The sequence below is a fragment of the Schistocerca serialis genome, chromosome 4 (assembly GCF_023864345.2).
Source record: "Schistocerca serialis cubense isolate TAMUIC-IGC-003099 chromosome 4, iqSchSeri2.2, whole genome shotgun sequence".
Lineage (NCBI taxonomy): Eukaryota > Metazoa > Arthropoda > Insecta > Orthoptera > Acrididae > Schistocerca > Schistocerca serialis.
In genome coordinates this window covers 755,284,092-755,308,659 of record NC_064641.1, presented here as the reverse complement: position 1 = coordinate 755,308,659, position 24,568 = coordinate 755,284,092, and the positions used below count along the sequence as shown (strand labels likewise).

General features: G+C 38.6%; 1 protein-coding gene across 1 annotated transcript in view; it reads left to right on the top strand.

Annotated features, from left to right (window-relative positions):
* The window catches only part of LOC126473298 (uncharacterized), a 220,765-nt gene that overhangs the window by 141,103 nt on the left and 55,094 nt on the right, over positions 1-24,568 (top strand). Inside the window, exons 6-8 of the mRNA XM_050100268.1 lie at positions 6,916-7,103; positions 12,538-14,083; positions 23,331-23,544. Of these exons, the coding sequence (XP_049956225.1) occupies positions 6,916-7,103; positions 12,538-14,083; positions 23,331-23,544 (1,948 nt within the window). The remainder of the gene's footprint in view (positions 1-6,915; positions 7,104-12,537; positions 14,084-23,330; positions 23,545-24,568) is intronic.

Sequence of the window (24,568 nt, the reverse complement as noted above, 5' to 3'; positions counted from 1 at the left end):
AATTGGGGAACTTCCGCACTACTGAGTGTTGACTTTCTTTGAATGCTTCTACAATTCTTATGGCAGATTATGGTGGCTGGCAAAAACATCTGATGAATAAAATGTGTTCACCTAAGCCGATTACTCGCATCTAGATCACTACGCAGTCAGGCTCAATTTCGACCTTGATGTAAATAATACACACATCAAAAAAAGTTTTGCATCACCCCAATTCCCAGAACCCCTGAAGATAGACGTTGACTGTGGATATTGTATCAGAAAAAATCCCTTTGACTGTTCAGAGATGTCATTAAATCTGCCCAAAGATGTAAACAACCATGCAAGAGCAGCGCCTATTAGACGGAGGGGATCGGACAGCCGATCAGTTCCAGTCATTCCACCAGGAGGGAGTCCAACCATACCACGGTTCGATCGCTTCCGCATTGTTACTTTGTGCCAGGAAGGGCTCTCAACAAGGGAAGTGTCCAGGTGTTTCGGAGTGAACCGAAGCGATGTTGTTCGGACATGGACGGGATACAGACAGTTAGGAACTGTCGATGACATGCCTCGCTCAGGCTGCCCAAGGGCTACTACTGCAATGATGACCACTACCTATGGATTATGGCTCGAAGGAACACTGACAGCAACGCCACCATGTTGAATAATGCTTTTCGTACAGCCACAGGACGTCATGTGCAATAGGCTGCATGATGAGCAACTTCACTCCCAACATCCATGACGAGGTCCATCTTTGCAACCACGACTCCTTGCAGCGTGGTACAGATCAACAACATGCCAATGGACCACTCAGGATTGGCATCAAGTTCTCTTCACCAATGAGGTTGCATGTGCCTTCAAACAGACATTCATCGGAGACGTGTTTGAAGGCAACCCAGTCAAGCTGAACACCTTAGACACACTGTCCAGCGAGTGCAGCAAGGTGAAGGTTCCCTGCTGTTTTGGGGTGGCATTATGTGGGGCCGACGTACGCCGCTGGTGATCATGGAAGGTGCCGTAGCAACTGTATGATACGTGAATGCCATCCTCCAACCAATAGTGCAACCATATCGGCAGCATATTGGTAAGGCATTGGTCTTCATGGATGATGATTCGCGTCCCCATCGTGTACATCTTGTGAATGACTTCCTTCAGGATGACAACATCACTCGACTAGAGTGGCCAGCATGTTCTCCAGACATGAACCGTGTCTAACATGCATTAGATTGAAAAGGGCTGTTTATGGACGACGTGACCCACCAACTAACCTGAGGGATCTACACCAAATCGCCATTGAGGAGTGGGACAATCTGGACCAACAGTTCCTTGATGACCTTGTGGATAGTACGCCATGATGAATACAGGCATGCATGAGTGCGAGAGGGCGTGCTACTGGGTATTAGAGACACTGGTGTGTACAGCAATCTGGACCACCACTTCTGAAGGTCTTGCTGTTTGGTGGTACAATATGCAATGTGTGGTTCTCATGAGCAATAAAAAGGGCGGAATTGATGTTTATGTTGATCTCTGTTCCAATTTTCTGTACAGGTTGCATGTGCCTTCAAACAGACAATCATCGGAGACGTGTTTGAAGGCAACCCAGTCAAGCTGAACACCTTAGCAGAACCGAGCTGATGCAAAACTTTTTTTATGTATGTATTTTCATCAGTTTTAATGAACATTCCCTCTCCTTGAGACGTCTAACCAGTGTTTCCGTTATGTGTTCCATGCCTCCTTAAATGTTTGGAAGAATTTTACCTCAGATTTCATTCGTCTCTCAGTTCCAGGTATAATTCCTGGAGGGCGGTAAATTCAGGGACTTCATTACAAATGCTTTGACAATTTACTGTTAAATCTCTACAGTGAAACTGTCTTTATATGTGATGCGATTTACGCTCTCTGTGTATCGACTAGTGAGCTTGCGTCAGAGAACCTCCAAACCATGGAGGTAAGAATAAGGGGAGATGGCGCTACGTATTCCAGCCATACTACGTTTTGAAGCCATGGCGGCGTGGCTCGCTGCCATGACACTCTGACCAAAACATTGCCAATGTGCTATAGCGCTGCATGTATTACAGTCGCTAATTGCACCATATACGCATGTAACGTCATCAGATTGCTTGTTTCAAAGATTTTGTTTAAAATAAAACCTCGTAAAGGCGAAATTCAGCGTTTCTTCTGATTAAAAATAGTTTTTAATGTAATATTACGAATAGCTAGTCTTCAATGTAAACGATACAATTTTGTTAATTCAGTAATAAACGTGTATCACAAACTAAATAATAGAAACTGAAAACTAAGTTAGCTATACCCTCCCTCCATAGCTCCATAAATACATCTTGTTTGTAATACATACTGGGACATTTCAATTACGTTACACTACTGAGAAACACTGTTCATTACCACCAATATTTACTGAAATACGGTACATAGAATGGCAAATCTACACAGTGTCCTGTTTAGGCCTATACTTTACGCCAGTTAATGTAGTGTTAGCTTTTAATTTGGTACATGATGAAGACAAAGTGAGTTACTCAACACTTCGATTATCGACGATACGTACGTATTATACTGAAACGTGAACTTGAAAACTAAGAATTTAATTCTTTTAATTAACATACCTTTTGCAAATGTTTTGGGTGTGATGGGAAAACTGATGGTACGGCATTTTCTCGGAGCCTTACTGTTGAAAGGGAAGTTCGGTCTATGTCCTCTTCTCGGAAATGCTGAGAACATATAGTGCTCCATTTAGACGCACGCCAATTCTTCCTCCTCACGGCATTCTCCCACAGAGCTTTCCGACTTTCATTTTTAGGAAACCTAAAATCATACAGGAGAAAAACACGCTATAGTACAAGTACCGGTGTAGCACACGTTCATTCACAATGAAGTTGTAAAATCACACTTAACGAGACAACTTACACATGAAATGTTATTTCCTTCAATTTTGCATCACAATCAGAACGATTCGTACATCTGAACACCACACAAGTCACCATAATAGCGCAAAATCCTTCCAAAAGCGAGTGACAAGCCTATGCACACAAGCTTACAGCAGCAATGTTTTGGTCGGATTGAGATGGCTACCCTCGGCTTCACATATCTTCGCAGCTGTGACGTCACGGCGTCTCCCTCTATTCTTACCTCCATGCTCCAAACTATCACCTAGCCTGAAAGAGAAACGGTATATGCACTCAACAAATACTGTACTCAACCCGAGTAGCTGCTAGCTCTGTGTGGCGCACTCCTGATGTACCGGTATCAAGGAGACTACCAAAATTTTACGAGGGTCATTCAGTAATTAAAAGAGACAAATTGGTCTGGTGGAAAAAACTATTAGTAGGGCAAGTTTGGTACTTTTATGGCTTTAAGTTGGCATCATTGAGATGAGCCCTGATCAGCTGATGTATCAACACTGTTTTGTTTGTAATCTCAAAAATACGTTTCAAGATCGTGAGTCCACTTGAAAAGTCCACATTATTTGACCAGTGTTCTGTTATTCTTTTTTTAATTGGTGAAGGCAAGAAACCAGTGAATATATACTCTGCAATGTCTAAAGTTTATCATGAAGGTTGTATGAATCGTGCAAATTTTTCAAGTGGGTAGAGCAGTTCAAAAATGGGAGTGACCCAGTGACTGCCAAACATCATTCTTGCCGACCAGTTGTAGTTTCAACTCCCCCACTTTAAAGTCGAATTGATGACTTCTTCGTGCCAGCCGCCGTGTGACTGTGAAAATGATAGTTGATAAGGTTCAAGTTAGTACTGGTACAGTTCATAACATTATCTGTAACAAGCTGAAGTACCGCAAAACATGTACAAGTTGATCCCAAAGGAGTTGACGTGGCTTCCAAAGAAACAAGGTTGAGAGTGTGCATGAAGCTAAAAGAACGTTATGAAACAGAAAGTGAGCACTTCCTCAACAAAATTTTAACTTGTGATGAAACTTGGGTGCATTATCATGAGCCAGAATCAAAAAGACAAAGCATGGAGTGGAAGCACACCAACTCACCTGTCAAGAAAAAATTCAAAACCCAAGCATCAGCAGGAAAAGTCATGTTGACAGTGTTTTGGGATGCTGAAGGTCCAGCTTTTTGTGATTATCTCGCAGAGCAGTGTACAATGAACAACCAATACTACTCAGATTTGCTTTTAAACAAGCTGAAGCCAGCCTGAGAGAGGAATGTCGTGGATCTCAGGAGAGAGGTGTGATTCTCCGGCAAGACTATGCACGTCCTCATATTGCTCAAGTAGCCCATGAAACCATCGACAAAATGGGCTGGGAAGTACTGTCTCAGCCTCCTTACAGTCCTGATTTAGCACCTCATGATTTCCATTTGGTGCACTGAAGGAGGCATTACATGGGAAGAGGTTCCAGAACAATGAGGGCATGAAAAAGTTTGTTAGATATTGGTTCACACATCAAGATAAATAGTTCTGTAGCACAGTGGAACAAGTTCATAAATGTTCAGGTGGATTACGTTGAAAAGTAGAAATATTTTGGTTTTGTAAAAATAAACATTTTTTTCTTCAGACCAGTTTGCCTCTTTAATTATTGAATGACCCTTGTATACTTTCTAGAGCAGGTACAGAAATCCACAGCCCATATAGAATCGATGGAGCTCTGGTTGCGATCCTCTGTTCATCTCCAGACCCATGGATGCCAGTCAATACTGGCTTGATGCTGAAAATTTGTATGCTCTGCTTGTGCCCCAAAAGCGAGGCCATCTGTCTTCATCACTTCTACCAGCTACCAGTATGAAATGAGGATGGCCTCAGAACCCAGCAACAGGTGTCATTGGTGCTGGCATGAGTCAAAAATTACAGATGGTTGCACACTGTATGCTCAATAGCTGCCCCCCACCCCCTGTAACCCAGCAGAAATATAAAGTGATAAAGTGCACATTGGACTTCTGTCCAGTACTGGATGATATTTCCTTAAGGGACACCATAATGCAGTGAACATTGGAGCCCCCAATTCGTAGTAAACCCATTCCCCCATATGCCTGCTCAGATGATGTTGAAGGACCTGCCATCTGTCCACATGTAGGGTGAATGGAAGAGGTGGGATACCCTGTCCTCAATCCACCTCAAGTGTTGCAAACAGATTATAACCTAACACTTACCCTGTGGAGAGTGCGGATTTCCTGCTGGAAAGAGCCCCAGCAGCAGAGCCCATGTGCGAACTTCAGATGTCCTATAAAACTCACTTGTTTCCCTACCACTATTGCACCTCAAAGTGGCAGCCTACATATGGATGACTGTGGCCAACAGCATCTTGTTCTCAAAGTGCAGCTCCTCCTACATCCGCACACAACAATCCATTGCTCTACCAAAATTAGAATGGAAAAAATAGATAAAAATAAAGAAAATGAGCTCTGTTGTGTTTTAGACAAGGATTTGTGCTACACAACTTTTTAAAAAGACAGCTACTATACTGAGACTATTACTGCCACCACTCCACTGCCCTCTGGCAGAGAAGTTACTGTGAGTATGGGAACTTAGTTACAATTTTCAAAACTATGTGACTGTAGTTCGTAAGAACTGATGAAAAGTCATAGAGTATAACAGAAGTGATAGCTGGCATTTGCGAAGGAAGTGTTAGAGGCCCTCAGCTGTTTCTAATCTATGTAAACAATTTAAGAGAAAGTTATTGGCAGATGCTGCTGTCGTTTACCATCTAGCAAAGCCATCAGTAGATCAAAAACAGAGCAAGGTGGCACAGCAATTAGCACACTGGACATGCATTCAGGAGGACAACAGTTGAAACCCGCATCTGGCCATCCTGATTTAGGTTTTCTGTGATTTCCCTAAAGCGCTTCAGGCAAATGCCGGGATGGTTCCTTTGAAAGGAAAGATGACCCCCACTGTTTTATTCCCTCTCCCAAATCTTCCAAGCAACCAACCAGAAGATCAAAACCAAATGCAAAATGATTTAGATAAGATTTCTGTATGGTGTGAAAATTGGGAATCGAGGCTCAACAATAAAAAGTGTGAGAGCATCCACATGAGTACTAAAAGGAATCCATAAAATTTCAGTTTCAATAGAAATAACTCAAATCTAAATGCTCTCAATTCAGCTAAGTACCTAGGAATTACAATTACAAACAACTAAAATTGCAACAATTACACAGATAATGTTGTGAGGAATGTAAAATGGAGACTGTGTTTCATTGGCAATACACTTAGAAATTTCAAAAGGTCTACTAAACAGACTGCCTACACTATCCTTGTCTGTCATCATCAGTATTTGCACTGGCATTTGTCATCAATCAAAGTTCTGGAGATAAATATTAATGAAAATTCAGCTCAATAACAGATATTTCAGTCTATACCCGTTAGAAACTTATTCATAAACTGGAGTTAGTAGTTATAATTACTCGTTTTTCTTTTCTTCCTTCTTCTCCTCCCCCCTCCCCCTCACTCTCATGTTTGTGTTTTTTATTGGAATTAGCTGCCATGAACTTGTTGGATGTACTTCTTTCTTGCTTTACTTTGGTTAGTTTTAGGAGGTCACCTACAGCTTAATATAGAGTCTGAACTAAAGGAAAACATTGCTTATTTTTCACATAAACAAAACCATTTTAGAGGTAAAGCCAACGTTATGTGCCAGAAAAAATTCTAATATCAACCAGGCTTTAGATATAAGGCCTTTTTATTGCTACCAATAATGTTTTAGTTAACTATCTCTGCAAGCAAGAAACATCATAATCAATATGTATACATAAAATGTCATATACACTGTATTAATGATCTTATTCTAGTGTGAATGTGTACTCATTTTAATAAATGTTACAAACAGAAGTATCTTTTGAGCATAATATAATATTGCTTGCATAAACATTGAAACTCATAATAATGAAGGAAACCTTTCATATGAAATACATAACATAAATCTTAAATCTCTTGAATTAAGCTGAAAATACGTCTTGTATTACAGGTGGAAGAAGAGTGTTGCAAGCTAGTTTCAAAAATAACAGCAATGCATTCTACAGCATACGGTTTCAACAAAGAACTGATAAAAAAGTGCAAGTTGTATGCTGACAGAGTATTTCAAGAAAATAAATGTCTTTCTGACAAATTAATGGATGATGAAAATGGAAATCCATATTTATCTTCTGGTAAAAGGTATGTGAAGATAGTTTTCTACATGTGCACAATGATGCCCATACAATTTTGTGTTGTGTTTACTTTGAAACTGATGAGTGACTTACTCATCTTTCTGTCTCACTATGCTAGTCCACTCCTAACAGCCATATGTATGAATGAAAAAGTAGCAAATGATTGCAACAGAGCCATGCTCATCAAGCTCCCCAAGAAAGGAGACCTATCGGTTTGTGTCAATTGGAGAGACGTCACGCTGCTGTCAGTCTCAAGCAAGATCCTCTCATGAATAATCCTAAATAGGATAAAAACACATGTACACAAGAAAATAAGAAGAGAACAACCAGGATTCAGGGAAGCTCACTCCTGCATTGATCAGATAAACAACTTGAGAATACGGTCACTGCTTTACATGCTGTTTGTAAACTCTGAAAAGGCCTTTGACAGTATAATTAGAACAAAAATATGGAACTCACTGCAAACTTTTGGAATTCATAAGAAAATAATTGCTCTTGTCAAATGTATGTATGAAAATATGTGCCAGCTTTAACATCAATCCCTGCTTTCAGATCTAATAGCAGTGAAAGCAGGAGTTAAGTAAGGGTGCATGCTCTCATCGATACTATTTAATCTGAATCTTGTAATGATGCAAACAATGGATAATGTGAAGGGAATAAATGGAGCAATGGGACACATCTAGGAGACCTAGATTTTGCAGATGACCTTTGTCGTCTAGCCCCCAGCCTCAACAACATGAAAGAGAAACTAAAAGATCTGAAAGGTGTAATGAAGAAAGTCGGTTTGAAAATTAATGCCCAAAAAACAAAAGACATGTGGCTAAATGATAGCAACACCGCAGAGCTTAAACTTGGTAGCCAGTTAATCGAAAGGGTGGGTAGGTTTTGCTACCATGGAAACATGATTGCACTATGTGGTGGGGCTACAGAGGACATTAACAGCCACATCAGCAAAGCCAAAGGTGCTTTTGCAAACCTCCACTCTACCTGACGATTGAAGGAAATAACAATGAAGACCAACTTGCAGTTATTTGAAAGTAATGTAAAATCTGCACTTCTATATGAATGTGAGACATGGAAAGTGACAACCAGCTAATCTATAAGCTGAGGACATTCAGTAACAGATGTCTGAGGAACATCCTTTCGGTATGATGGCCAAACCAAATACTCTGGGAGAGAACTGACCAGAAGCCAACTGAGCTGCAAATAAGAAGCAGGAAATGAAGATGATTAGGACATACACTTAGGAGACCAAATGAACATATCGTGAAAGAAGCACCTTATTGGATCTCGCAAGAACGACGGAGACTAGGCAGGCCCAAAATGATGTGGATATTTGATTTGATTTATTATTGGTCCTGTAGATCATACGATTTGTACAGCAAAGCACATCATGATATAGGACAATTCAATTTGAGAAATTATGTTATGATGGTATATGATGAGAAATGACAGTAGTGGCACATAGCTCACATAGCGGAATACATATAGAATATATAGACAAAATATAAAAAAGGTGGTGTGTGATGAGATATGACAGTGGTGCGTACTGCACATAGCAGAATACATATAAGAGATACAGACAGAATGTGAGTAACAAACAATAATTAAATTATCTTACTAAGTAGAAATATCTACAAGTGAATATACAGCTTATAACGAGTAATTAAAATACTGTGGCGCATAGTTCACATAGTACAATACATATATGAGATACAGACAGACTATAGATAAGATACAATAATTAAATTATCTTACTAAGTAGAAACATCTACAACTGAATAAACAGTTTATTGCAAGTAATTAAAATTTTGTTTCAAGAAATTCATGTACGGACTAGAAACAGTGATTTAGTAGCAATTCCTTTAATTTAATTCTCATTATTTTTGGGTTTTTGCTTGTTTTTATGTCTGTTGGGAGGTGGTTATATATTTTAATGCCCATACATTTAACCCCATCCGCATATAATTTTGTGTTGTGGGCTATAATTTGTAACTGTGTTTTGTTTCTGGTGTCATGTGTGTGGCGGTCTGCATTTCTGTTGAGGGTGTCAAAGTGCTGTACTGTAAAGCAAGCTAGTTCCAATATATAGAGGCATGGCAGTGGCAGGATTTTTAGCTGAAGCAGAAGGCCAACAGCAAGGAATAGGCTGGGAGAAAGTGAAAATACTAGCAGGAGACAGAACAAGATGACAATCCTTTGTTGGAGCCCTATGCTCCACATAAGGAGTTAAAGGACTTAATAATAAATAATAATGCAGATATGTGCCTGAGAGTTTGGTGCTAGTTGAGGGAACTGCATATATCTTGGAAATATTGCACATTGTCTTGAACATTGTATTAGTTGACCTTCATGTGTTATTCACAGCTTACTGTTTCACATCTACAGGTGGTTTATGGTATCTGTTACTGAGCTTCCAGGAAGTGAGCCTTACATTCACTGATAATGTTATTACATCTCTGTGGCTTTGTCTCCTAACATTAAGAACTTCTGTTTTGAAATTTTGCTTGTCATTAGAATACTGTCTTTGAATATCTGCAATCTGAATCATCTTCACAGCTGAAAAAAGTTTTGAACATTCCATCTGTGACTATGTTGGCTGGTAGCTTTAATCTGACATTTTTAAAAACTTTGCATTTCAGATTTGACAGTCAAATATTTGACTGTGTTTATTAATAAACATGAATTTATTGATGTTTGTTTGATTTTGGCATTAAGCCATTTCGAAATTAAAATTTTCGTAATGTGTATGAAGTGTTGTACTTATGATATACTTTCATAGATCCTGACCAAATATGAGTACAACTTATATTTACCAGGTAATCAAATTCAGTGAAATTACAGACTGAGAACAAAGTTTTGTGTTCACTAAAATTTCAAATAAATGAACCTTATGACACTACCAGTCACAAAACACATAATCTCACAAAATCCTATGCGCTAACTACTCCATCATGTTGATTTTACACTGACCACATCTAATGGCTTTACACCTTAATGAGGATATACTTCAAAGTATTGTTGTGTAGGCTATCAGTCAACAAAAATATACATAACATACTATGTTACTCATTTCAGTGTCCTCGTTGTTGGCAAGTAACTGAGTCTAATTGTTTTAGAAGAAACTGGTTAGTTACGGATCTCATATAATCATATTCACAATACACATATTTCTGTGGAATAAATAAATTGAACATAAGTTAACATATTTATTCAGAAACATTTTTATGTTGTTGCAAGTTAGTCATTGACAGGTTTAGGCAACTGACTACTGATACTCCTTTCCAATCAATAATTTTGCTATGATACAAAATTGGTCACCACTGACACACAACATGTTACGCTCAATCAATCACTTAAGGAACATGTAAAGAACTTACACCTTCACTGCTGTTATTGTGGTCTCCTAGTCATATTATTTGTCATGCAGTTTTTATAAAATATTAGGATGCAATGCAAGACAAGAGAAAAAGGAATACTACAACAATATGATCAGAGAAGCAGAGGATGATTTCCAACATCACAGGACAAGGCAGATGTATCAAAATATAAAAAAATCCTTTGGTAAATTCAATAAAAGGGGACAGTTTGTAAAGGATCAGTATGGGAGAATATTGACCAACAAAAGTGACATACAAAAAAGATGGAACACATACTTTTCACAATTTCTCAACTGCAATGACCCACACTCTTACTTTAAATTGGAAGAACCTGATACAATTGATAAAGCTGATACAGTTACTACCCCATCAGTAAATGAAATACAGCAAGCAATAAAGAAATTAAAGAATAACAAGGCTTGTGGTGAGGACAAGATGCTGAGTTATTAAAGAATGGAGGCCCACAACTGGAATTAGAAATACAGGCGTTAATAGAAACAATTTGGGAGACAAAAAACATTCCTGCAGATTGGAAAACTGCAATTGTGTGCCCCGTATTTAAGAAGAATGATCCACTTCTACAGAGGAATTGTCTTACTGGATGTCACCTACAAAATCTTATCGAGCTGCCTATTAAACAGGCTGATACCAATAACAGAAGAACTGATTGGGGACTACCAATGCAGTTTCCGCAGAAACAGATCCACATTGGATCATTTATTCACCCTAAGACAAGTAACTGAGAAGGTATGGGAATTCAATGTAGATGTCCACATATTATATGTAGATTTTAAATATGATAGCATACACCAACAGACACTTCTAAATATAATGAAGGAATTTAAAATACCGTCAAAATTAATCAGATTAGTTAAAATGTGTATAGATGAAACTTTATGTCACATAAAGACACCAGTAGGAGAAACTGAAGATTTTAAGGTGTACACTGGACTGAGACAAGGGGATGCCATTTCACCTATTTTATTTAACCTTGTCCTAGAGAAGATCGATAGAGAATTTTCTAAAGCCAGTCCACAAGGGATCCAGATACAGGATGTGAACATTACAAGACTTGTCTATGCAGATGATGTAGCACTAATAAGTAGTTCCAAAAGAGAATTAATCAGAATGATGCAAAATTACCACAAAATTGCTGAGGAAATAGGATTACATGTTAATGAATAAAAGACAGAAAACCTGCCCATAAGTAAGAAAACCAGAAAAGATGCACCTCTGACTGTAGATGGATTCAATTTCAAGACTGTTGACCACCTAAGAAGTCTTTTTAGTAATAGCAACAGAACAGTTATAGAAAAGGTGCCCGTTTATCAACAGCAAACAAGACACTTTTTAGTTTCATCAAAATTCTAAGAAAAATATCGCTTAGCAGTAACTTCAAAATCCGCTTATATCAATCAACTATTATACCTGTGATGTTATATGGATGTGAAACATTAATATTTAGAAAGAAAGATGAAGAAAAACTGTTAATATTCATAAGAAAAGTGCTAAGGAAAACTTTTGGACTTGTATACTACGAAAATAACATGGAATGGAGAATAAGAAGAAATGAAGAATTAAGAGGTCTGTACAAACACCTTAGCATCGTTGAAGGTTGAATTGGACAGACTATATAGCAAGAATGACAGAACAGACTACCTAGAATGGCATTCAGCAGAACAATAAATGGAACGAGAGGAGGAGGGAGACCCAGAATCATATGGTGGGATAACATTCAGGAGGACACAACTAGGATGAACAGCAACAGCAACTGGACAAACAGTGCATTGGACACGCGGAAATGGAAGAGGCTCATGGAGCAGGCATATGGTTGATAAGGCCCTCGCCATATGTAAAGTAAAGTAAGTAATTATTATACTTCCGGCATACAAAGACCATAAAAACAGTAGGACTACAGCACCAACTTAAATGTAAAAAACATTATACATTGTGGCAGTGTCCATAATGTGTAGAACAAATAACCAGATTAACAACATGTTTTCACTGTGTCATTGTTGAAGCACTACTTCGAATAACAAAAATGTCATTTTTTTGTTCCAGAAATCTGCAAGAGCCACCACAGGAATCTGTAGCACCTGATGCAAACTCTGTTACACAGGAACATCCCCGTATGAGTGAACGTGATACTCAAGGGTATTCTGAAAATAGCAGCACCATTGCTGTGCCTAAAACTCCAACAAAAAGTTTCCACAATGGTAACTTTACCTCAAATAATTCCAGGAACAACTTCAGGCTTAAGGAACTATCCACACCATTCAAGATCTCTGGTGATATACAATTAAATGTGAAAAATTTGAGTAACCCTGGAATGTCTGAAAAATCTAGAGTAAATATATTTACTTCTCTGTCAAATAGAAGTGCAACGTTAAGCCAATATGAAAATCAACATGTTATAACAAACAGACAGTGTGCTCACACCATGTTACAAACTCATGCAGATAATCATAGGCATGTAAAAATTTTTGGAGATTTCTTAGATACCTCTCAGCTCTATCCACGATATAGTGAAGTATACAAAAAACAAGAAAATTTCGACCAAAGCACTGAAAGAGTGGGACACATAAAAAAAGGTTTTAGAGAAGTTTCAAATATGAGTTTTCTTAGCACATATCATTTGTCGGATTGTGTGCTTGAACTTTCCAAGCATCACAATGAAGATCTGCAGCTAGCCATAAATAGAAATGAAGAAGATGAAACAGGCAGTAATCATGAGCAACAGAAATCTGTAGCCACACAAACTAAAGAGAGCAGTATAATAGCCATTAGCTCACATGATAGTGAAGAACAGTGTGATGTCAAAACCACAGTACAACAGCAAACTCCAGTGATCTCTAATGACACTGGCAGTGGGTCTGAAACTGGGGAATCTGACTCATTTAAACTGATTCAGGCACTAAATATTATCCTTATTAAAGACAGAGATTGCAACAGTAAATATGGTATTAAAAAAAAATATCTTGAAACTGATTTTGATTGTGATACGTTTGACTTGGTGCAAGCAATAAACATGCCTGTCATTAGAGCAGCAGTTATTGAAACAACTTTCATAAATCCTCATGAAATTTGTGAAGCAATCAATGATTTAACTGTGGATTCTTTTAATGGTGAAGAAGCTGTTCTCCAGGAATATGATGATAATTCTGAAAATGATTCAGAAATGTGTGAAGATTCAATGTCTCATGATTATGAAAATATGTCAGAAACATCTAACTGCAGACAATATACTTACAGTGGAGGAACTGTTGAAATGTCAAGTGATAATGAATGCATAGATTCAGAGGAACATTATTATGAAAATATGCCTGCAGAAAATCATGAGATACTCACAAACGATGATTATTCATTTTCTGTAGCAGATGCTTATGAAAACACTTTGGAAAATGGTGATATACACAATGAATTTGCACTGAGAGGACAAAGCTACAAATCTAGCCTCAGCCTAAGAAAACTTCAGAAACTCAGAGAATCATTCAGAAGCAATAAACAAAGAAATTTAGAAGAAGAGAGATATAGTAATGATGAGTTTGAGCAATTGTCCCAGATTTCGCTTTATCAGAACTTCAGTTTCTCCAGCTTACCAGTCTTTGTAAGTAATTACAACTTACTTTATAATATAACTATTTTTACTATGCATTCAATCATATCATTAGTTTTACTACATTGTATAGGCCTACTTCTTTGCTTGCATATGACAGTACACATATACCTCTAGCACATGTTGCTGTTACGGAAATTCTGTTTTTGTCCTTTCCTATGCTACTTATTCTATGAACAGCAGTAGTTTAGGATGCATACTAGTCAAAGTTCAACAACTAGATTGCAGTCCATAAGTTGTCATTGTTTTCCCAGAACACTGTCGTGCAGTCTTGATGAGTTGATATTGTGTATTCCTTCACAACCTAAGTATTTGTATATACAAGCTGATAATGATTTGTTTCTAATAAAAATTTTATTAGTTCATGGAGGTGATTTCTATCTAAAGCACTGCACTGTTACTGCTTGGTTATAGTCATTTAATTTCACTTTATACTTGGTTAATGACCATAGCTGTTTAGTGTTGACATTGATGAATTACTTGCACTGCATTACTAACAAATGAAGAAGAAAATTGTATATATCTCTATAGATTTAAAAAAGTATGTGTCTATGGACTTTCTATTTCATGCCCATCTATAGTATTTCTCAGTGATCCTGAACCAGTCTTGGTAATATCCTATGCCTCTTCTAATTATAATTTGAACCAAACAGTAGACGTAGTTTGCTTTCTCCTGAACAATAGCCCACTCACACAATTATATTCTTATCATTAGTTATTAACCTGTAGATCCGGTAAAATATGATTCTGTATATGATTCTTACAGACAGTATAGAACAAATCAAGAATAATAAATTTATATATAGTAGCAGCAACTGTGTAAGAAAATAAGGTCATTTAAAAGAAACAACGAAACATATTTTTAATATGGCAACAGAGCAGCTACCACAACTTTGTGAATAACCACATTGTTTTGTAACATTGATACCTGATTTTTAGCAGTCAAAGCCTTCGTGGACTACCTCTCGTTGTGCCTTGAAACAAGAAATGACCTGCCCACAGTGGTATTCCGCTGGCCCCCGAACCTACACAGTATACTTGTCCACCCTACACAACCCCTGCTCCCAACCCCTTACCTCATGGCTCATACCCCTGTAATAGACCTAGATGCAAGGCCTGTCCCATACATCCTCCCACCACCACCTACTCCAGCCCAGTCACAAACATCACCTATCCCATCAAAGGCAGGGCTACCTGTGAAACCAGTCATGTGATGTACAAGTTACGCTGCAACCATGGTGCTGCATTCTATTTGGGTATTCATGAAGCAGTGTGGTTTGTTCAAGAAAATTTACATATTTAAAAAAAAAAAAATCCACTATCATTCGACCAATCATTCTAATGACGTATCTATAATTAGTCATTGCCTATGTTAAGGACACAGCAGTGGAAGTTCTATGCAATAAGCTACATGAAAGCTTAAAGTGAAATACAGAAGGACTCAGAAGAAAAGTAATAATGTTACTTTAGAAAAACTGCTTTTATACAGCAGAACAATTTATAAATGACAGCCTAAAATAATCAAACTGAATATTTGTTTACCATAAATTTATAGCTGATTAGCTCATTCTATAGATATTACAACTATTTTCTGTACTACAAGTCTAATATAACCAAGTGAAATGGTTTCTTAAATACCATTAGTTTTATTTGATTAATTTCCGAGATGTAACTCTTTTTTTCCTGTTATGAGATTATTATAATGTAACTGTAATTGTGACTTGTCCCATGCCCGTTTTTTTTCATTTCTTTCTTCCTTCCTTCCTGGTGTCCTTTATCTAGCCAACATCATGTCAGGACTAGTATAGTGATAGTGATTTCACCAATCAATCTACAGATAACTGATAATACTCTCATATATGCTATTGCCTCATTTAAACCACAATCAAGTACAAGTCCAAAGGCAGGGTCACCTACAAAGTTCAGCACTCAATACTGAAAGCAGGTTTATTACTAACTCCAACATACAGCCAAAACAGATCTCTTGTACAGAGATTTCAGTTATTTAGGCAAAAACTGAATATTCCAGAATGACAGTATTTGCACAGCCATTGCATATTTCAGATTCACAAACATTAGAAACATAAGATATTTCAAGAAACTTCCAGAAATGAAAAATATGAAATAACAAATAATTGCTAATTGCCAGGCTGAAACCAGCAACCTGCAGTACACAGGAGATGATGCTATCCATTTCACCACACTGGTGGCACCAGAGCTCATGGCGTTGCTCCTTCGAGAAACAGCAACTGGTGCTTCAGAAGCTCTCATTGTAGCTGACTACAGCACCCTGGATCTAGATCTTGTCACTGGACCTCTGTACAGCAGCACAGGTGGATCCTCACATTCTGGTCATGTTGTTACATCCTCTTCACTATGAAGAGCATCAGAGGTAGCTTCTCCTGTCGAACCTTGAGTCACCTATTGTTAATGTGTGCCTGTGGATTACAGTAGAGCTTCATAAGAAGGGCATGGATGATGCCTCTGCCCTTTTGTTTTCTGTGCGAAGTGTCATCAAGGATACAATACAGCACAAAGTACAAGGTGTACAACTTTGCTTCCGCCGTTTGCCGATAAGTGGCGACAACGATGAGTAGTGGTCGAAAGAAACAGATTGCAGATGTCAGGCAGTTAGCTTGTACCTCAGTCAACATAACCTCATTCAAACATTAGTCAATTTTTGTCTGCGTCATAAAGTTGTTCTTGATTGAAAATGTCAGTTTACAAGCCTAATTCTTGTCATTTGTGGGAGATGTTTCTGTTTTGTTTCAGTATGAAGAAAACTGTTGTGACTTGGCAAGACAGCCAAGTCACAATGAGAGGAAGCCGAAAGGCACGCGTTAAGCTCACGCAGATTGGCGTGAGGTCTGGAACAGTTAAAGGAATTAATAGTAGCAAATAAAGTACGTAGTTGATGTAATACTTAACTTTAATCCACAATTGTAGAACATCTCTCTTGACGATACGTGTTATAACCACAATATAAAATAATATCCAATGCTATGGCGCCTTGCTAGGTCGTAGCAATTGACATAGCTGAAGGCTATGCCAACTATCGTCTCGGCAAATGAGAGCGTAGTTGTCAGTGATCCATCTCTGGCTAAGTCGGCTGTACAACTGGGGCGAGTGCTAGAACGTCTCTCTAGACCTGCCGTGTGGTGGCGCTTGGTCTGCTATCACTGACAGTGGCGACACGTGGGTCCGACGTATACTAATGGACCGCGGCTGATTTAAAGGCTACCGCCTAGCAAGTGTGGTGTCTGGTGGTGACACCACATTAACAGTGGCTGAGTCTCATGAAATGCTCTCAAGTACATATGGTAAGGATGCTGTTAGTGAAGGAATGTGTTGTGAGTGGTTTCAATGCTTCAAGAATGGTGATTTTAATGTCGTAGACCAGCATAGTGGTGGAAGAGAGAATGTTTTTGAAGATGCAGAATTGGAAACATTGCCGAGCGAAGACTTGCGTCAAACTCAATAAGAATTGGCGTTGAATGGAGTTTGTGTGTTTGTGAACAGTTGCTTCAGAGGCAAAAATGGGAGGGATTTCTGCAGTGCATTGTGGCTGGAGACGAAAAATGGGTTCATTACGATAACCCTAAATGCAAAAAATCATGGGGATATCCCCGCCATGCTTCCACGTCGACGGCCAAACCGAATATTCACGGCTCCAATTTCTTGCTCTGCATTTGGTAGGACCAACTCGGCGTTGTGTACTATAAGGTGTTAAAATCCAAGTGAAACAATCACAAGTGGTAATTATCAAACACAATTAATGCATTTGAGCAGAGCATTAAAAGACAAACGGCAGCAATACAGTGAGACTCACAATAAAGTGATTTTGCAGCACGACAATTCTTGACCCCAAGCTGCAAAAAGAGGTCGAAATGTGCTTGGAAATGTTAAAATGGGAAGTTCTACCCCACCCACCATATTCTCCAGACATTGCTCCCTCTGACTATTACCTGTTTAGATCAATGGTGCATGGCCTGGCTGACCAACACTTCCAATCTCATGAAGAAGTCACAAATTGGATCGATTCATGGATTGCTTCAAAAGATGAACAATTTTTTCAACTCAGGATTCGTACACTGACTGAAAGATGGAAGAAAGTAGCGGCCAGTGATGAAAAATACTTTGAATGGTACATGTGTAACCAATTTGTTTCATTAAAGCCTCAAATGTTGGGGAAAAAACGGTGGAAGCAAAGTTGTACACTTTGTAGCACTTTTGTAACTTTCCTGATTGTTCCATGTTCTGCATGGTATAAAAATCCACATGAAGTCTCCAAGGCTGTATCTTACTGGCCAGTGGTTGATGTTAAAGCATTCTCAGTCTTAATCCTGAGTGTCCAGGCTCCATATATAAGCCAGTTGCCTTGCTTCTTCAGTCCTGGTGATGAGTGTTTTACATAACCATCCTAATTATAATCTGGTTCAACAGGACAGAGTGTGTATTCATTGTCATTTCAGCCTCATGAAAGTGGAGGAGAAAGAACAATGTGAAGCCTGTAATATCTTGCTCCACTGTGTTGTATGCAAATATCGTGACAGCAATTTTGTAGCCCAGTGTCTCTGTTTGACATCAGCATACACTGGGGGCATATCTGTCAACATCTTATTAAAAAACTGTGTGAGGCCATTGTATGTGGAAGGGAGGCAATTATCATCCTGTGGGTAATGTCACAATGTGAAATTATCTCTGATCTTTATTGGAAACTTTTTGACAATCAGAGATCATCATATGGGGTGTTCTGTGGTTCAAAATGATATCTTCTACAAATAATATGCAGTCTCCAGAATTTAAGAAGTTGGCATAGCTTTGGTGACAGCATAGCAAGTGAAGTAGTCAGTGCAGACTGTTATCAATTATTTCTTGTTCGTCGATTTTGAGAACCTCCACAAGAGGTCAATTCCAATTTGGTGGAATGGTGTTCCTGCAGATGGGATGGTATCAGATGTCCTGGAGGTAATTTTAACATGGGGAGCTTTATGAAAATAATTCAGGATTGCTGGCCACAGATAAGCTGAGGTGACAAGCAATCTTTCCTGCCCCATTGGATCATAGTTTCTCTTATACAATGTTCCATTTATTAATTGGAATCTTTTTCTGGTTGGTTCCCCATCTGACAAGGTTTCTAAACTGCATCTTCATTCTGTTCAGCAGCAATGTTGTGTCTGCATCCATTTTTATATATGATTGTGACATTGTACTCCTGAAGCCTCAGTGTCCATCTTGGCAGTTGAGCTAATGGATCCTTCAGACTAGTCAGTCAGCAAAGAGAATAGCGATCCATCAGAATAGCAAAAGTATGGCTGGAACATGTTGATGACCCAAATGACAGCAAGACACTCTTTCTTGATTGTAGAGTAGTTCTTCTTTGACTTGGAGACACTCTGTAAATATAAGTTGTCACCTTTCAGCACCTTCCTGAACTTGTACTAGAACTGCTCCTACCACAGAACAGCATCAGTGAAAGGTTCTGACTTGGCATTCACATCATACAATGATAGATCTGGGGAAGATGTTAGCGCCTCCTCAAGGAGAAGAAAAGATCTTTCTTGTGCCTAGTTGCAGTAAAATTTGGCATCTTTCTGCAGTATTTCCTGCAAGAGACATACAGAAGTCCTCTATGAATTTCCAGTAGTACAAGCAAATTTTGAGAAAACTTCTCATGAATGTGCCAAGGAGTTGGAAAATCTGTGACTGCTCTTATAATGGACTCCATCACCATTCAATAAGTGCCACATGATTCTTATTTATTGTGTGCAAAGAGGTGCTTTTTGGATTTAGATGGACACCTGCCACCTGAACACATTTCAGCACAGTTGTTAGTGAGCTTAGATGTTCTCGAAATGTCTTTGTAAAATGACAGTTTCATCCAGATAGCAAAGGCAAATCGTCTATTCAAAGTGTCAAAGCAGGTTGTCCACCATAAATTTGAAGGTGCTTGGAGCTTTACATAATACAAACGATATCACTGTGAACTCATACAGCCCATCAAGAATTTTGAAGGCAGTCTTTTCTCAGTCAGCCTCATCAACCTCAATTTGCTAGTAACCTATCGGAATCTCAAAAGTAGAGAAATAATTTGCTTCTTTCAAGTGGTCCATGGTGTCATAAACTTGTGTCAATGCATAGACATTTTTCTTCATGATTTCATTTGGCCATCAGTAGTCAACACAGAAACACAATGTGGTAACCTCTTCCTTCAACAGAACCACAGGAGAGAACCAAGGACTCTCTGAAAAGTCAACAATGTCATCTTGCAGCATCTTCTCCACTTCCTCCACAATTACCCGTCATTCAGCTACATTACTGCTGGGTAATTAGTGTATGATCCCAGTGTTTGACACTAAGCTGCCCTTTCTGGAATGGTTTAGCTGTACCAATGCACATATATGTAGGTCTGAGTTGTGGCTGCTCAAGAAAGTTAGTGATCCAAAGTTCCCCTTAATCACCCACAATGTTTATGATCATTATTGCTGACACAGGCATTATAGTGTGTATGCAGCACTGTATCAAACACAGTGCTCAGCTAACTTTGTGCAGATTCATGTTTAGCATGCCCTTAAGCCCAGACCTTTGTCCTGCTCTGCTGGAGACTTTCTGGCAGGCCTAGGAACAGAGAGGGTCTCCTGTTTCATGCTATGTACCAGTGGTGCTTTATTTTAAACTAATTTAACCTCTGTTATTTACTTTATATAGACTCAAATTTTATATGCACCAGAAATGGGACACACATTCTGAAACTTGTTTTGTGCGTTCCTTTTAGGCTTTTACATCATCTAATTGGAGCCATGGCAATATAGATGTTTTGAAGTATCTGTTGCATCCACATTTAAACCACAATCAAGTCCAAATGTGTAGGCAGAGTCATCAGTGAAGTTCAACACTTAGGACTGAAAGCACATTTATTACTGACACCAACATACAGCCAGAACAGAACTGATCTCCTGCATGGAGAGTCCAGTACAAACATCAAATATTCCAGGATGCTAATATTTATACAGCCATTGAATATCCAACAAACATTAAAAACACAAGATATTTCAAGAACCTTCCAGAAACTATAAGTATGAAATAACAAGTAATGATTGCTGGTGGTCGGGTTTGAACCAGCTACCCACAGCACATCAGGCAGCGATGCTAACCACTGTACATCACCAAATGTATAAGAGCTTGTGGCACTATTGTTATGATGGGGTTGTCACTTTCGAAGGCATTTTGCAACTATTGCCAGTTTCCCCTCCTCTCCCCTGCCCCCTTTCCCTTATGGAGGAATCTGTGTTGTCCCCCTTTTGTCTGTATTCAGTGTAATCATCTGGTCAAATGTAACATCATTCATCATTTTCCAAAGTGCTTGCACATCATCTGTCTAAGGCAGAAAATGGAGGTGGAAAACTGTCTACAAACCATATCCAAACTGGGAAGTGTACTGGCCCTCATAATTAATGTGTGAAGTGGGGACAGTACACCTCCTTGTGGTCTGGAACCAAGTAATTATTATAATGCAACTGTAATTGTGAGTTGTCCCATAATCATAGTTTTTCTTATTATGAGCTAATTATAATATTTATACAAATTGTAATTGTCTTTTTTCCCCTATCTACAGTAGGTGTAAGAACACACGACAGGATTTCTGGGATCAATAAAAATCAGATCAAATCAAATGAAATTCATAGAGGATACTATAATTATAGAGTTTGAGATCTCCAAAACTTAATGTTTTTTTAACTTTTTGTTCACATACAGACAGATATGTATAGAAAAACTTTCATTATTCCATGTTTTTTAAATATAAGGCTTACACACATATAATGTTGGCTCATAAGAATAAATAAGTTCTGAAATATAAAGTCAGAAAATAACTGAAGTCATCTTTTAATACTTCAGATATATAATAACTTCAAACTAACTTGTCTTTTTTCCAGTTGTGAAACTTGCAAACTATTTTTCATACTACATTTGTAAAATGTGAGGTGGTCTTATTTAGATATATATTTGTATTACAAACTCAAAAATTAAAAAGAAAACTTCAGTATATCTTCCTTTTACCACATAGTACTGCACTTTTGTGGGCAAACAAATAACATTTTATCAGTAACATGGGCCATACATGTTTAAACAGATATTCATTATCAGTCAAGATCACAATTACAGTTCTTTTGTGATTACTGGTTTTGATTTATTTAACACACCATCTCCTGATCACTCAGTATGACAGCAGTAGATATGGTTGATAAATGTACTGTATGGGACATAAAAGATAACATTCTGTGTGGTATGCTTATTCATTAGACCTATTACTATTGAAGTTTGCAACAAGAAGTGATCATGGCGCACATGTAGACACAATGTCTTTTTGCATAAAATTACACATCTTTTTAGTACTGTTAAATCAAACAACGGAAAACCCAGGATGTAATGTGAAACCAGTCATGTGGTGTACAAGCTAAGCTGCAACCACTGTGCTGAATTCTATGCTGGCATGACAACCAACAAGCTGTCTGTCTGCATGAATGGCCACCGACAACCTGTGGCCAAGAAACAAGTGGACCACCCTGTTACTGAACACGCTGCCAACCATGATACTCTTCATTTCAATGACTGCTTCACAGCCTGTGCTGTATGGATCCTTCCCACCAACACCAGCTTTTCTGAATTGCACAGTGGAGAACTTTCTCTGCAGTACATCCTACATTCCCGTAACCCTCCTCGCCTCAGCCTTTGTTAGTCGCTGTCCTCACCCATCCAGCCCCTTCCCTGCTCCCATTCCGGCACTACACAGACATCATTCCACCACCACACCCAGTCTCTTTTTTTAATTTATTTTATTTTTTATTTGTTTCTCTCTATTTCTCTCCTTTTCCGCTACTTCCCCCCCCCCCCCCCCCTCCCCACCTCTTGCCTGCCCGCCGCCCAATCTGCAGCACTTCACTGTCGACCATCCCCACCATGCTATCTCTCCCCCTCCCTGCCCCAGCCTCCTCCTTTCCTCCACCCAGTCACCACTCTCAACATGTACTGGTGCTGCTGCTCGCAGTGTGGTTTCAGTTGCCTAGACTGCAGTCGTGTGTGTGAGTTGTGTTTTTTTTTTATTAGTACTGTGAAATGATTCACATATTACAGAAGACATTAAAATTTTTAATGATTTTCAGGCACTTGTATACAAATTATATATCATCTGTAAAGCACATAAATCACACATGAACACAATATTGATTTTGTTTCATAGGTAGATGATGGACACCAGTTCATAGTGGATGAAGCAGAACCTTGTGACACTGTACAAAAAGAGGTGGATGAAATTCCTTATGAAAGTATGACATTCACAATGCGTTGGAAGACAAGACTTCAACCAGGCAATAAACTGCCAACCAAAAAGCGGCATCATGGTTTTCGAACCAAATGGCAAGATACTGAAGAAGTAATAAATAGTGGTCTTCTTGGTAGGTATAACAACATATTTCATGTAAGTACTCAATATTTGAAATCAGATGACATGTTACTGAGCTACATTAGTGTAGTATGATGTTGCCAGTTTACTTTTCTTCTGGTGAAAAACATTTTTGCTTTAGTTAATGCAATAACCTTTTTTAAGCAAACTGTGTCTGCTCCCTTAACAAATTAGTAAGTAACTAGTCAACAGATATTGATACTCTTGTAGAAATATTCATTTGATTCATAAGCCACTTTGTAATTCTGGCGTAGGGTTTGTCTGACGCCATATGAATGGTGTCATGAGCCACCATAACAAAAGAAGCCATCTAAGTTGAAGGTGGACAGTTGTGGACAGTTCTAAGGAGTGTTCAGTTGTTTAAGCCAGTTACTAGTAGGGTGATTGGTATGATTCAGTTCCGTCAAATACACTGACAGGAAAAAAAATCACAACACGAAGAAGAAGTTGTGTTACAAAAACAAAGGTTGGTTGGCATGTTTTTACTTCTCTTTTAGATTTTGCCCCAGATGCATAAGAGTGGCCCTACTAGCACCACTATGAGGATGCAAATCATGTTTGCTTTAAATACATGCTGTAATGGTCATGAGCATTAGTTACCTTTGAGGCTGGATGTGGTGAGTTGATGAGGGTCAAGATTGCCTTCAGGGTGACAAAGATGCCATTATCAACATCTCACTGAGTTTGAGCAAAGTCATGTAATAAGGTTACAAGAAGCTGGATGTTCCTTCCGTGATACTTCAGAAAAACTTGGTAGGAATATAGTCACTGTACGTGGCTGCTGGCATCAGAGGTCATGTGAATGTACAGTAACAAGATCAGGCTCTGGACAGCCACTTAGCACTACCAAAAGGGATGACCATTGTGTTTGGCATATGTTTCTGGTGCATTGTATTACATCTGCGGCAGCAATACAGGCAGCAGTTGGCACCACAATTACACGACAGTCTTTTACAAATCGGTTACTCCATGGACAGCTCCAAGCCAGATGCCCTGTATCATGCATTCCGATGACC